This window comes from Astatotilapia calliptera, chromosome 13 (assembly GCF_900246225.1).
Source record: "Astatotilapia calliptera chromosome 13, fAstCal1.2, whole genome shotgun sequence".
Classification (NCBI taxonomy): domain Eukaryota; kingdom Metazoa; phylum Chordata; class Actinopteri; order Cichliformes; family Cichlidae; genus Astatotilapia; species Astatotilapia calliptera.
In genome coordinates this window covers 20,015,412-20,029,850 of record NC_039314.1, presented here as the reverse complement: position 1 = coordinate 20,029,850, position 14,439 = coordinate 20,015,412, and the positions used below count along the sequence as shown (strand labels likewise).

Below are 14,439 nucleotides of genomic sequence, written 5' to 3'. Positions count from 1 at the left end.
CCATCAGCATCTTAGTGTTTTCAAACTGGATGTTATGAGTAAAGGGGCAGTTCTGACCGTGAAACCAAAGACTTCCCACTCATACTGTTGAACATCCTACTTTGTACTACATTTTACTGTAAAGGTGAGTCTGTGGTCACAGACTAAGTAGCCAAAGGATCGTTTTCCCCTAGACTCCTCTGAAAGCACACATTTTTGTAACTAGAGGATCATCCACTGCTGGCTATTAAAAATAAGATTTAAAGGGACGTTAGGAATGGTTTGACTTTCAGATCCAAAAGCGACATCCATCTTTTATATATAGTCTGTAATCCATATCATTAAAATGACACGATCTTTTAGTTTTGAAGATGTTAATAGCTGAATTTGGCAGAGAATAATTCATTCAATGCCTATTCACTGTCTATGAATAAATCAATAAAAAGTGATGTTGGCTATATCTATATCATATTCATTTTCAGAGTAAGTAAGAAAAAGCAAATATTCTCTTGTTTAAGCTTTCTATTTTTTGTGTTCAGAAAGATTTGAGGGATTTTAATTTTTTAAAGCTACAGAGGTCAGTTTTCAGCTATTTTGTTGCTGAAAGTCTTCCATCGTCCCCCCCATCAGTCATCATTTGCCTTTGCTTACCAGCCCCAATAGTGTTCTTCCAGTTAAATAAAAGCTAATTGTTTACAATGTCAGCAGTATAGAAGCAGCCAAAAATAATCAATAAAACTCCACAATGGTACAATTGTTTATGAGTGAGAAAGTTTAAAGTTAAGTTTTCCCTGACTGTATAATGAATCTCTTCTCTTTTCTTTCTCTCTCTTTTTCTATGTGAAACTAGAGTTTATTGGTAGCAGGGCCCAGTCTGTTCCTGGGGCTGTGGTCTGCCCCTCAGCTCTGGGGAACACATTAGTCTGTCTACAGCAGCTGGAACTTCAGAGGGGGACGGAAAGAGGGGGAAAAAGTGCTGTGCTCACTTGTTCCTGTGTAGAGAGTATGGGGGGAAAGAGAAAGCAAGAGGGACAGAGAATGAGAGGGTGATGTGGCCAAGGCCTGGAAAATGGATCCACATGTCTGAAGGACTTTGTGAGCTAATAGGTTAATGATTGCACTGTGTGATGCGCGTGATGGAGCCCATCAAGCTTTAGGTTTTTAAGTCTTTCAGACCCCTGTTCACTTATACCTGTAAGTGATTCCAAAGCCTGTTGGACATTTGTTTACTTAGGCTGATAGAGAGCAACACAGACTGCCTCGTTAGAACTTCAAAATGTTCCAAATGTCCCGTGCAGTATGTCATATTTTTTAATGTTTCAGTTTATGGCTTAATCTGTGCAGTTATTAGAAAGTGATTTGGTTGCTTTAATGAAATGCAAATGTACTGCCATGCATTATCTTTGACTCTGCAGCTAAAAAGCCTCTTACCTCTTTACTTCAAAGTCCCTTAAGACTACAGCTCTGTATAGTAATCCAGTGCGAGAGCTCTACTTGACCACAGGAAGGCTGTGGTGTGTGATGTGTGTGTTAGGAACATCCATACATCCATCCATCCATTGGGGCAGGAACTCGTCCCTGACCCAGAGTGGGCAACCTTTTCCAGCTGAGGCCATGGCCTCAGATTTGTAGGTGCTGATTCTCATTCCCAGAGGTACCGCCCCTGATCTCCACTCAACATTGGAGAGGCGTGTCAACCAGGACAGCCCAGCAACATCCAGAGCCTTCAGGAACTCAGGGCAGACCTCATCCCCCCCCAGGGGCTCTGCCACCAAGGCATTGTTTAACTGCCTCAGTGACCTCGCCCCCGGAGATTGGCCGATCATCCCCCTCGTCCCCAGACTCTGCTTCCTCCACAGAAGATGTGCCAGTGGGTTTAAGGAGGTCCTTGAAGTATTCCTTCCACCGCCCAACAATTTTCTCAGTCAAAGTGGGGCCCTTTTTTGGGCTGTGCCCGACCGGGCCCCATGGACTAAGGCCTGGCCAACAGACGCTCCCTAGCCCTGGCTCCACGCCGGGGCCCTGGTAACCCTATCCCGAGCAGAGTGAACTGTTCCCTTGGTGTTCTACTCATGGGGGTGTTCTGAATTGCTCTTTGTCTGGTCCCTCACCCAGGATCAATTTGCCATGGGAGACTCTACCAGGGGGCAGAAGCCCCTGGACAACATAATTCCTGGGATCCCTGGGGCACACGAACCCCTCCACCACGATAAGGTAGTGCTTTGCATAGGGGGTGGAATAGTGAGGACAAAATGTTAAAATTACCGAACTCTACCTTACTTTCAATGATAGTCATCTTCTAAAGATGTTGTGAAAGTGATTGAGCTTTTTATTCAGGTATATTAAAATTTAAACTGCAATTGTTAACAATGGCGAGGGCATGAAATAGAAAGTCTTGGCGGGATATTCATTATCCCCTATCTGGATATCCTAGGCCTTGAAAAATAGGCCACTGCCTCCAGAGAAGTGAACAAAGTAACTGAATCTGGCCATCACATTTTGTATTATTTGTAGGCAACAGAGCAAGCAGTCATGATTTTAGATAGTGCAAACTGACCCCTGCATACTAAATTAAAATCTGCTTTTGCCCACTTACATCTGAAATCACCGAGAGGCTAAATGATGAGCTATAAATGTGCCATCAATATCACTGTAAGTGTCAATCCTAGAATGGGTGAAAAAAAGCTTTTTGAAGATAAGGTGACTCAAAAAGATTCAAAGTTAATGAGTCATTAACTTTTTCTCAGCTTTACAAGTGCTGTATTGTGGTAAAACAAGTCTTTTATTCTCCATGTGTTCTCATGCAACAATAGAACTGTTTTTACTGGCGATCAACATTTTTAACCAGCCTCTCTGGGAAATTTGCCTGGTGTTGGTTTGGACAGGGCTGGATTTTGTGTGCGTCTGTGTTATGTGAATGTCTATAAAGCAGCCTGCACTGATCTGTTTATTTTGTCTGTTTATATTAGTAACACTGGGTAAATATTTCTGCAGAAGATGCCCACATTTCATTTGAAATCCCTCAATTAACAGAGGTGATAGACAAAAGCAGTTATTCAAACCATTATGAAAGTGTATGAGTCCGCATTTGTCCACATGGGTGTAAGACAGCTCACTGCGGGGACGTGGAGGTCACGCTCCTCTGCCAGTGGAAAGACACTGTGTGTCGCCTTTGGAGACAGGCAAAAAGGAAATGAATCACTTCCTCCTCCCTTCCTGAGCCATCTATTCTCCTTCATCTCTCTCCTCTGTAACCAAAAAGGTTCCCAGGCCTAAAGATGCAGTAGTATGGGAAAAGAGCCAAGGAAAATGGACACATAGACACACATAGTTTTACCCGACTGGGTGTTGACACTCATTGTCTTGGCCTACTGTTTTGATGTGTAATTGTTTTCTTGGCAACAGCCTTGCCCACGGGATTACCGGCATATTTGACTCAGTGCTGATTATCAATAACCTTTATTGTTTCCCTAATGACACAAGGTATGATGCATCTTCAGCTATGTAATTATGAGACAACTGCAAGCTATTTTAAAGGCAGCTGAGTGAACCCGTGTTTTAAGGTTAGTCCACTCAGATTTTTTTTTTAAAAAGTCACATTTGCTCCAGTGGCATATAAACAAGGACACAGGCTTTTGTCCCTGTTTAAAACCCTGCTCTGAAACCAAGCACACTCGCTACTTATGTTTAAGTGTAATTAGAGTTTTTACATTCATAAATCAGCAGTGACACATCTTCCGGGAAACAAATGAATCTACAGATTGCATTTTGAATCTTTTTTACAAGTTTTGTTAGCTTGTTTGTTTCATTTCCTCAGATATATCAGGCAATTAATAAGAAGCCCGAAATTGTAGGAAAATGCATAGCTTTCGGTTCTCTCCACTAACACAGAGATGTAACATGTAACAGACTGATTGTGCTGATTTGTGTTGTCACCTTACAAAGGCCCTCTCTGAACCAGAAAAAAAAGGTTTTAAAAGTGCACTGTTATAGGCTCCAAAATGTAAACACCACTCATATTTATTGCATTATCGGGGACAGATATCTCAAATCCAGTACAAAATTAGGCTAAGGCATCATATATCTAGGTATAACTGTTTGGTTCTTAATCTGGATAGATGACACATTACCTTTAGCTAGTTTTTCCTGGCTTTTATTTATTGGCTTTTAATAGGTCTAATAATTGGCATGAAAGGCAAACAGGAAGTAAAGTGGCCTCTTTTTCATTGGAACCATTTCCATGCACTGCTAGCACCTGCACGTTACCATCAAACGGGTGAGCCCAAAGTTGGAAACACTGATGTCAGTGGCTCTGGGAGGTGTCATCGTGGTTAATTTGCCAATGACCTGCAGATTCTTTTTGCCATGATTTTTTTCCTGTCTTTTTTACCCCAGCTTTTGATACATAATGCTATATAATGTTGCTTGTCGATCTAATCAAAATGTAGATTGCTTCTCCAAAGACAAAAGGCAAAACTGGCACCCGAGCCGTAACAGTAACAACACGGACACGGTGTCGGAAAATGTGGAAAGGGTCAGGGAGAATGTTAGGGGCAGATAGATGGTTAAAAAAATGAAGCTTGAGGACTTGATCCATTTTTTATATCTCCTGTTATACTCAGGGTCAGCACAAGTATGGCATATTCCAGCACATACTGGCCAAGAGGTTGGCTCAACCCCAAAGTAGCTACCAGCCTTAAAAGAACAGAAACATCTTGAGCGCCATGTAAATACTTCAAGTAAAAGCGAAATGAACCATATTATGCTGTCAGATCTCTCCCCTGGAGCAAACGAACCCACTAGACCTCCTCTCCTCTGCTCTCATCACTGTGATTTGCACAGTTCGAAGTTTTGCGGTGTCTAGCCAGAACTGAGATGTCCTTTAGTGCTCGTAAGCGTTCATGCTACAGAGTGAAATGTGTCCAAATCTCGCAGACATATGTTTGCTCTTATTCTCAAGAACATATGGAACCTATAGTGGAGTGGTTTCCGCACTGGAGTCAGCAAGGATATGGTTTCACCCAGTGTGACGTGGACACCTACGAAGTGGGAAATGCCTATTTTATGTGCTGATTGTGACTTTACATACTTCTACAAAATTTTCTCAAACTATAAATAGTGAAGTAATTACCTATTTACTTATTTTGTACTTGTGCTATCATTCATGTAAACGAGTCCATTGTACACCGTGCAACCACTCAGGCTCACAAGCACACAAACACAGTCAGCATAGCCTCTTTCAGTCTCCTGAGCGTGATCTTCTTATTCCCTTATTTGATGTTATGTACTGCATGAGCATGCTGAATCCTGCCACATTTTTAACTGCATCAGCACAACCTCGAGGGCAAGTTCAGCAAGTAAAACCCTATACCTTAGTGTACTTATGAATTTTGTAAAGTAGAGCTTTGTAAAATATGCCCACCTTGCTTTGAAGACACCTGCATGAAGGAAACATTAGAGGCCATGTGACTGCATATGAGCTTTAATACAGTTCAGGTCATGCACTGACCCAACCCGAGCTTCTGTTTCTGAATATGTGTATTTTGACGTGGTCTAGCTGTATATCTAAGCAGTGCCAGGTGTGTGGGATTTAATTTACAGACTTCAGTTTGTGAGGGTTCACGCTTAGGCGACCTCCTCCCTTTCTCTGAGTGATTATATGTGTGTCCACATGTGCCTTAGACACTATTAAGCCTCAGTCCATCTTAGTTTGCCTGGAGTTAAAGTTTGCACCTGGTCTAGTCATAAAAAGGTAGTTAGTGTAATGGCTTTTAAATGAGGCTCCAAACGACCCAAGCTTTAACATCAAACATTGATAAATCCCTTTATAGCAACTCTACAGCTATTTTCAAGTCTTTCTGTGGGGTTGTCAACCAGCATATTCTTCTCACTGTCCTTTCGCCAAACCTCTCTGTGTGCAGGCGGTTGAACAAATACTCTGCTAGGCGACAGCAGATTTTACGAAAGCTTTGAATTTTTCTCAGTAATGTGTCGCTTACAGCTGCCTCTTTGGGTAACATAAACAAAGCTGTTTAAATCTCCTTTCCTCAATCTGATGGCCCACTTCTCTCTATTATCTAAACACTCAAGAATGTGGAAAACACAGATTCTTTTGGGCAAGAAAAGAGAGGATAATCTATGGCATCATTGCCATAATATGAGGTAATGAAACGGTCTCAAACCTAACAAAACAAGAGCCCTTTATTTAAGAAGAAAAAAAAATCTATCCTCATAGACCTCATCAGATCAGACTTTTTTTTTTTTGTTGTTCTATAAATGTTACCGTGGCTGTCGTTTTTATTTTTTCTACATCTTAAGCCAAAAATATTTTTAGGGGTAATAAGCTGGCTCCTGACGTAACTTTGATTCACTCTTTCGTCTCACATTCTCAGACTCTCTTCCTGTGGTTTGTGGTGTTTGTTGTTCCCTTCTTTCACCTTGCCTCTTTCCTTTAAGTGCGGCTATAGTGTCTTTGGGTAAAGTACCAGTGCATCTGAAATAGCACGGTGAGTCACTTGGGTGGTCAGACGAGGCGGACTCACATGGCGAGATGATTTTCCACAAGTGATTCCAGATTGCTGACTAGTAACAATTAGTAAGTGATATGTAAGCTAGGGGTCTCTCGAAACTTTGGGGAGTCCACTCGCTCTGTGTTTGCTCTGCCCTCTCACCTAGGTGCTGTTTGCATGTCAGCCAACTTCTGCATTTTGCCCTGCATGTGCATGCTTTTTGTGAATGCAGTGTGATTTTTGCATGAGTGTGTGTGAGACCCAGGGTTAGGTAGAAACTTTTAAGCCGCAAACTGCTTGCATTTAATAAAGTCAGATCAGGTGGTAAGGTAGCAACAGTCACCATGACACAACCAGTATCACTAACTGTTATCAGAATCATGGTGACAGGCAGTGGGTAAATGCCTTAGCAGGGACTTGAATCCACCTAATGTCCTCTCTCTCTCTCCGCAGCGTGTGTGTTTCTTTTTCTTCCTGTCTCCATCTGGTTATACTCTTATCTCACATGGAGTGTGACGGGAGGGGGGAGCTGGAGTGATTAAACAGACTGCTACTCCTGTGTCAGGTGTCTTTCTGTATGTGAATGTGCATGCCAAATGCTTGTTTGTTGGATTGTGCGTACAGTTATGTAGCTTGTGCGTGTTGCCATATTTTTTTGTAACAAACCCTACAATGTTGAAACAAACTCACACTAATTGGGAACTAATCCTGCGACATTTATAGTAGTTGTGTTTGTATTTCTATATCTGTGTCTCTGTCAGCATGTGAGGTAAGATTGAAAGGTTCTCATCCTCACTATCTTTGTCATGTTCTAATAATAACTTCACCATGAGCACTGAGATCATTTACAGAAAGCTTTAACACGGTATCACTGAAAAGATTTGTCTCTGACATTTTCCTGCAGCTCAGTTTTCTAAATGCATTTCAATTCGCTTATGAGTCGCATGTCTTTATTTAATCTACATCTGCAAACATGCATCGATGCAGAGAAAGTGTTTGCATGCGTTGGCAGTTAGGTATCCCCGATATAATGCTGGGAATGATATAATTTTGCAAATTGCTTCCTATATGATCCCTTTGTCTGTGTACACTAACATGTGCTACTGTCCCTGTGAACATTCACCCTCCTACGCCACCTATTTATAACCCTGAGTAAACAAAATGGATTCACAAGAGGAACTCTTGGGATAGGTACTTTTTTCCCCTCTAAGAAAGTTGCCTCCCTGCAGGTTATTGGGTACAACTGTATACAGACCCATGTGGATGTGGCATTACACATGCTTTGACTATGGACTATCCAGCAGAGATGATTTCATATAAAGAAGGAAATTGTCACTGTGGATGGATAAATATATTCTTTCGGTGTCTGAGGCAAGCACTCAGCAGCCTGGTTTCTACCACCCAGTGTAACAGGCCCAACCATAGCTTAAGGTACTCATTATTGACTGTAATATCTATCCATTTTCTAGCATCTGTGGTCTGTTGGCACACATTTGCCATTAGGAATCATTTCTCAGCCGAGCTGCACTTTCAAATAAGCCTTTCATCGTGATTATCAGTATTTTAGATTGTTTGGCATAAATTTCCCTTCCCCTGTGGTTTTAAAGTGGTAATTGTTTTTGTGTGGGAGCAGGACCATGCTGCATTGAGTGGGTTATGTTTAGAAGACTTGCAGTTTAGCTGTAATTCTTTTTCTGCTGTCCACTTATAAAACACCTGATCACGAGAAATGCTCAGCAGAGCGACTGCAAATGAAGCAACACTGAACTTGTGATTTTCTTTCAGAGTTACTTTTTTACATATTAATTAACTTTACATGGAGGATGTCGAGGGAGCAAAGAAATATAGTTTAGTTTTAAAGTGAATGCATTAAGTTAGTATAAGAATAGCTGAATAAGTTTAACTGCATCACTTGTTTTGTTTTCTGTTATTCTGTGCATAACTTGTAACTGAAAAGATGCAAAGATAAAAGTTAAAAATAGCAGATGACAGAGTAGCGTAGGCTAAATGTAGATGCTAGTTTCACAAATGATTCCCTATTCCTTTTATGGAGTCTGTCAAATGGCTAGAAAAATATCTGTGTGTGTGTGTGTCTGTGTGTGTGTGTTGGGGGGAGGGGGGTTCAAGACTATAACTCTACAGTAAGCTTATTGCGCAGAGAGACTGGACAGAAACGTTAGCATGTTTACGTTTGCTGCTAAAATGCTAATACGCATATTAGCACAAAACACAAAAGGTGCTGGAAGTGTTATTAGATTTTGCAGCATATTTGGCCATAAAGTCAGGTAATCACTAAAAGGAATGCAAATTATTCTGAGACATGAGTGGACTAGTTTGCAGACCATACTGTTGAGCTGACGTTGCGCCTCTAAACCCTATCCTATCAATGCTAAAGAAATGCTTTCTTTACCTGCAAGCCTTGGATTCCAAATATAAACATACTGACCCTCTGTGTCCCACTTGCAGACCAAGCTTCCTGTACTTCTGCTGGGCCGTTCGTCAGATTTGAGGCCAGGAGAGTTTGTGGTTGCTATTGGCAGCCCATTTTCCCTCCAGAATACGGTTACTACAGGAATTGTTAGCACTACTCAGCGAGGGGGCAGAGAGCTAGGCCTTCGCAACTCTGACATGGACTACATTCAAACTGACGCCATCATCAACGTAAATAAATAAAGCTGAATTGTCATTTCTCACTGAATTTCTTTTCTCGGATTACTACAGATAAGTTATTTACTTTTTTGGTTCACAGTACGGCAACTCTGGAGGGCCTCTGGTCAATCTGGTAAGCCAGAATTATATATATGTTTTTATGCTTCTACAATTCACCATTTACAGTCACTGAGTTGAGGTTTACTGGCATAGGATGGTGAAGTGATTGGGATTAACACGCTGAAGGTGACAGCGGGCATCTCCTTTGCCATACCCTCGGACAAGATTCGACAGTTCCTGGCCGAGTCATACGACAGGCAGTCCAGAGGTATGAGCTCTCACTGACACATTATTAATGTTCTCATTTTACTGGCTCTCTTCAATCACTTTTAGTATAGAAGCCAAGAGAGCTGGACCGTGATCTCAGTTAAATGAGCTATAATTCAGCTCACTAGTTCAGGAGTTTTTTTCGTTTTCATCTTTGTGTGATCTCTTGCGATATGTTCACTGTATTTAGAGCTATGGGAATCCATGCCCAGCATTACCTAATAGAATTTTGACATTACAATAAACTAAAAAGAAAAATCTGTGCCAGTGCATATTGGTTTGTTTGTTTTTATTTTATGCTTTTTGCCCTTTTCATTGAGTAGTGTTTCATAAGAAATGAAATTCAGAAACTTACCTATATAAAGCAGACTTCACCTGATCCATGCAAATCAAAAAGGAAAATGCAAGTTGGTGTTTTCAAAAGCTTTTATAGACCAGCACTATAATACATATATAGTAAGTACATTTGATAATACAGCTATTCCTCTGACAGCAGTTGCCTGTCTGCAAAAGTGTCCTGATAAGCTGTTGAGAAATTGTTCACCTTTCCCAGATGTGTGCAGCCTGCAGCTGTGCAGTGGACATGAAGACCCAGCCTGTCTCAGACATGTTTAGTAGGAAACATATCAGGACTAAATGCTTGCCAAGAAAGTGCATGAATATCCTCCTGATCCAGAAAGTCCTGCACTACTGTGTCAGTGTCAGACATTGTTCTACTATTGTTCTACTAGCAGGGTGGACAGCTTATCTCAGCATCTCTGTCCAGATTTCCAGAAAGACCAATCAGATCAGAGGTGATGCTCATATGGAGATGCAAGGCTGCAGCAATAACTCAGACATGCATGCCAGCATCCACCATGCCAGCATCCCTGCCTTGGTCACAGGTGCAGCATGGTGGCACTGATGACAGTATTGAGCATATGCTGTTCTGAGGCCACTGCCTTGAGAATGCAATACCCTGAACCAATTCTGAGGTGGACAAGTGAGTTCATGTAATTGTTTGTTACACAAATGACTAATGCCTCCGCTAAGTAAAACCAGTGAACCAGAACAGAAAGCTACTCACGGGTTTTCTAAATGATGTACTGAGAAAAGGATCTCAAACAAAGATTCGAAACATATTTCACAGCGCAAAACCTGCATTTCTTATTTTCTTTATACCCTTTGAGATTGTTCACAGATTCGGCTACGTTTGAATCGCTCTCTAGAAGTCCTGTTGTGACACTCACTTGTAATGTATGCTGGCTGTCCCTCACTTTGTCAAAAACAGTGAACCTTCTAGTTGGATGAAAGGGACAAAGACACTGGGAGCTAAATATGGCTCAAGTAGGGCTGGTGAAAGGTGAAGATTGTCTCAGTCCTTCTGAAAACGTGCTGTCTTTTCAATAAAGTGCATATGCTACAGTTTTGGGAAAGTCCCTGCCACTTTGTTTCCCCTCTGAGGCCCCAGGATGTTGCAGTATAACTCCAACTTGACAGTCTTAGCCTCGAGGTCGAGCTGAATTCACAGTGCACATCCCATTGAATGCTTGAAAAAATGATGATGATTCCCCTGGTCATATTCCTTTACTAAAGCACTGCCTTTGGGCAATGAAACTGCAGACTCCAACACAGAAAAGTGCTGTTTGGTCTCTGGTTTGTAGCTAGAGACCCAGGTTAGAAGATAACTGAATATTCTATGTCCAGCCTTAGGGAGAACAGAAGCAAAGAAGAAGTATATTGGTGTGAGGATGATGACTCTCACTCCAGGGTAAGTTGCACACTTTTATGTACATAGCCATTGTGTTCAATCCCCAGAATGCAATAAATGAAACATTGTATTATACCCAGGTCACAGGGAATTGCAGAATTTTGTGTTTAACTCTCTCCTTTTTTCCCCCTACCATTAGGCTAGCCAAAGAGCTGAAGACTCGACTCCGCGACTTCCCTGACATCACCTCGGGAGCTTATGTTATGGAGGTCATTGCAAAGACACCAGCTGCAATGTAAGCAATATATTATAAGTTTCCAAAGACAGTGGCTCTGTAGAAGCTAACTTGATTGTAACTTTATGGATCTCAGTGAAGTGCAAATTGAGGTTCTATCTGACTCTAGCTATGGGATATTGTCTTTGGCTCGTAATACAATACATCTACACTAAATTCACACAAGACTCTCATCACTCTCCACGCAGCCCCTGCTCGCCTCTCGAAATGCAAATAGATAGTATATTTCATTTCCTTTCTTAATTTTCTTTTCCTAGTTTAACCATCAAGAGGTTGCACACATGCCCAGAGCTTCCTACATAGCTGTCCTACTAGCATGTGAATTAATGGCTCACTCTAGCATGTCTAGAGTGCTTGGCCCTCTAAAATATCCCCCTCCTCCCACAATTGCGGCCCACTCCAATCAGCCACCACCACAACTCCAGCAGAGTAGGGCGCGGGAGACGCTGAGGTCAGCTATTTCCTTCAAACCTCATGCAGGGAGGTTAGTAGCTGAACTGTGGTTTTCCTGCGCCTGCTCACCCATCCCACTATATAGTGGTCTGTCCTACAAGGTTTCATCAGTGTTTACTCATTGCTTAAATAACCCACCCTTTTGCATTATAACATTTCTGTGGTTCCTTTTATATTCTCTGTTTTGTTTTTTCTAGGCTCTGCTTTTTTCACTTTTGATCTCACTCTGTGTTATGTTGGTTTATGGACTTTGGAATCTTGATTCTTCTGTAGGGAAGGGATTGTTTCTGTGGCGACCGAGTGCACTGAAATCCCAGTTTCAGCTCCGTTAATTGATGCTGTTGCAAGTGAAGGTGTGGTGGTCTATGTTTACATGTGGCTATGATTAAGCAGTTGTTTTAAGAGTCTGCTTTTGATATCACTGCTGGTTACTGCCTCAGTCTGTGCGTGATCCCCATTTTACTACTTTGTTTTTTACATTGAAAGTGTGCTTTTAGTCAATGTGTTTTTATTTTTTGTTGATTTAGAGGCTCACAGACCTGGAAACAATCCTACCAATAGCTGATTATGGCTATGTAAAATGAAGAGTATTTCACCTCTATATTTTCTTTCCACTGAAATCTAAAGAGGGAACTATAGTTAAATTACATAAGAAGATGTATAAATTGTCATAAAACTAAACCACTAATGTGTTAAGGCATCTACACCCATGAACATTTATTTCATTTGATCATTCAGATTACTTTAATAGCTTAATTCATTTAAAAACATCACAGATTTTCTTAAAATGTAACACAATGGAGGATGACCAAATATAAGCTTCAGTTCATATACGTGGAAATAAAGAATAACAATCAGTTCAGTGATTGGTATGGGATTTATTAACAATAGGATAAAACCAGTGGACTGACATTTTTATTTCCTACGTTCCTATGATTTTACAGTATTTTGTGCTCTGTTAGTCAACATACAAAAAAATAGTGTATACAGTGATAGAAGGTGACATGGAACAGCTGGACTTGATAAACATCTGTACACCTCCTCAGAGGCTAAAACTGTGCCTTGATGTCATAAAACTCAACTAGAATAGTCGGGCTCCGAAAACAAAGATCATCCTATTCGCACATGTTTTTCCATTTATGAACCCCTCAATCATTCTTTCTTCTTCTGTCCTCCAGCGCTGGACTCAAAGAGCATGATGTCATCATCTCGATCAACGGCCATAGGATTTCAACAGCAACCGATGTCAGCGCCGCCATCAAGAGAGATGACACCTTAAAAGTGGTTGTGCGCCGTGGCAATGAAGATGCCATCCTCACTGTTGTTCCCATTGAAATTGACCCTTGACCCTCCAGAAATCACACCACAGTTGCTGGAGCTAGCTTTTACTTATCACCAGTGGACCTTATATCGGAGGGGTTTTTTACTGACGCACCCTCTCCCTGTGGCCAAAGGCCGGTGGTGCCTCACATCCAGGAAATTTCTGGCATTGCCTTGAAAGGAATGACTGTACGGATGCTTTAAAAGCAGCGCTGTACTATGTTTTCCCTGTGTGTTCTCATGTTTAGACTTTAATGCTTTGATCAAAGCTACTACTGTGTGTTCTTAAACCTTAAAAAAATAGTCATTGGCATAGTGTTTTCACCTGCTTACTTGTTTTGTTGTTGTTGTTGTTTTTTTAATGTACTGTTGCTCAGTCAGGCTGACTGAAATTTGAAGCAATTTTAAGCGACTTGCTGAGCAAATCATATTTGTAAAATTGTTGTTTTCTAAACTCCCCCCCCTTTTTTTTAAAGTACTGTAGAAATACTTTGTTGTTTATGTGATGTATACTGGAGAAGAAAATAAAGGTTTTTTACCTCCATTTGCTTTGACACTCTGCTTACTGCCTTTTAAAAAATGCTCTTTCCAGCTCTCTTTCATTCAGTTTAATACACACATAAACAGTGTTGGCCAAGTTACTTGAAAAAAGTAATCAGTAACTAATTTCTCTCGTGCATATGCACACAGAAAGAGGGACATGGAGCGTGTTGGGATCTGGTTTAAATTTGCTTTTATTGCCTTCATATGGGCTTGATAGTGGTCTGGTGTGATTGTTGGGACAGGGTCTCCACAGACTGACCTCAGAGACAGGAGTGCGAGCCAAACTGAGATCCGACCCATGATGCAGTGGTCACAGATGTGGGGCTCGCATAAATACATTTAATGTTTTGGTGGAGATTTTTTGTTTACCACATATAGTGAAGTAAACCTCATGAGACCTGCAACTGCAGCTTCAAGCTATACAATACAAAGTCAAACGCACCGTCTATTATGCTGCATGTATTAGAAGATAAAATTGCACTTCAACAGCTTTACGAGTAAGTCTAAATGACAGTAGAACATATTTTGTCATGCAGTGGTCGGCTTCCTAGTTTTTACTTTTAAATTGCAGACCATGTGTCCAATAGCTTGTGGAGCTTTATCTCGCCAACTGCCCAATTTTCCATTTACACAAAGCACATGGAAGCTATATTACAAAGTCATCCTTTCAAATG

The 14,439-nt window shown here is 41.2% G+C and overlaps 1 protein-coding gene across 1 annotated transcript in view; it reads left to right on the top strand.

The window, feature by feature from the left end:
- Positions 1–13,754, top strand: part of LOC113034943 (serine protease HTRA1A-like) — a 28,531-nt gene extending 14,777 nt beyond the window's left edge. The window contains exons 4-9 of the mRNA XM_026190126.1: positions 8,955–9,149; positions 9,238–9,270; positions 9,351–9,465; positions 11,151–11,214; positions 11,354–11,449; positions 13,081–13,754. Of these exons, the coding sequence (XP_026045911.1) occupies positions 8,955–9,149; positions 9,238–9,270; positions 9,351–9,465; positions 11,151–11,214; positions 11,354–11,449; positions 13,081–13,249 (672 nt within the window). The 3' untranslated portion in view covers positions 13,250–13,754. The remainder of the gene's footprint in view (positions 1–8,954; positions 9,150–9,237; positions 9,271–9,350; positions 9,466–11,150; positions 11,215–11,353; positions 11,450–13,080) is intronic.
- The last annotated feature ends 685 nt before the right edge of the window (positions 13,755–14,439 follow it).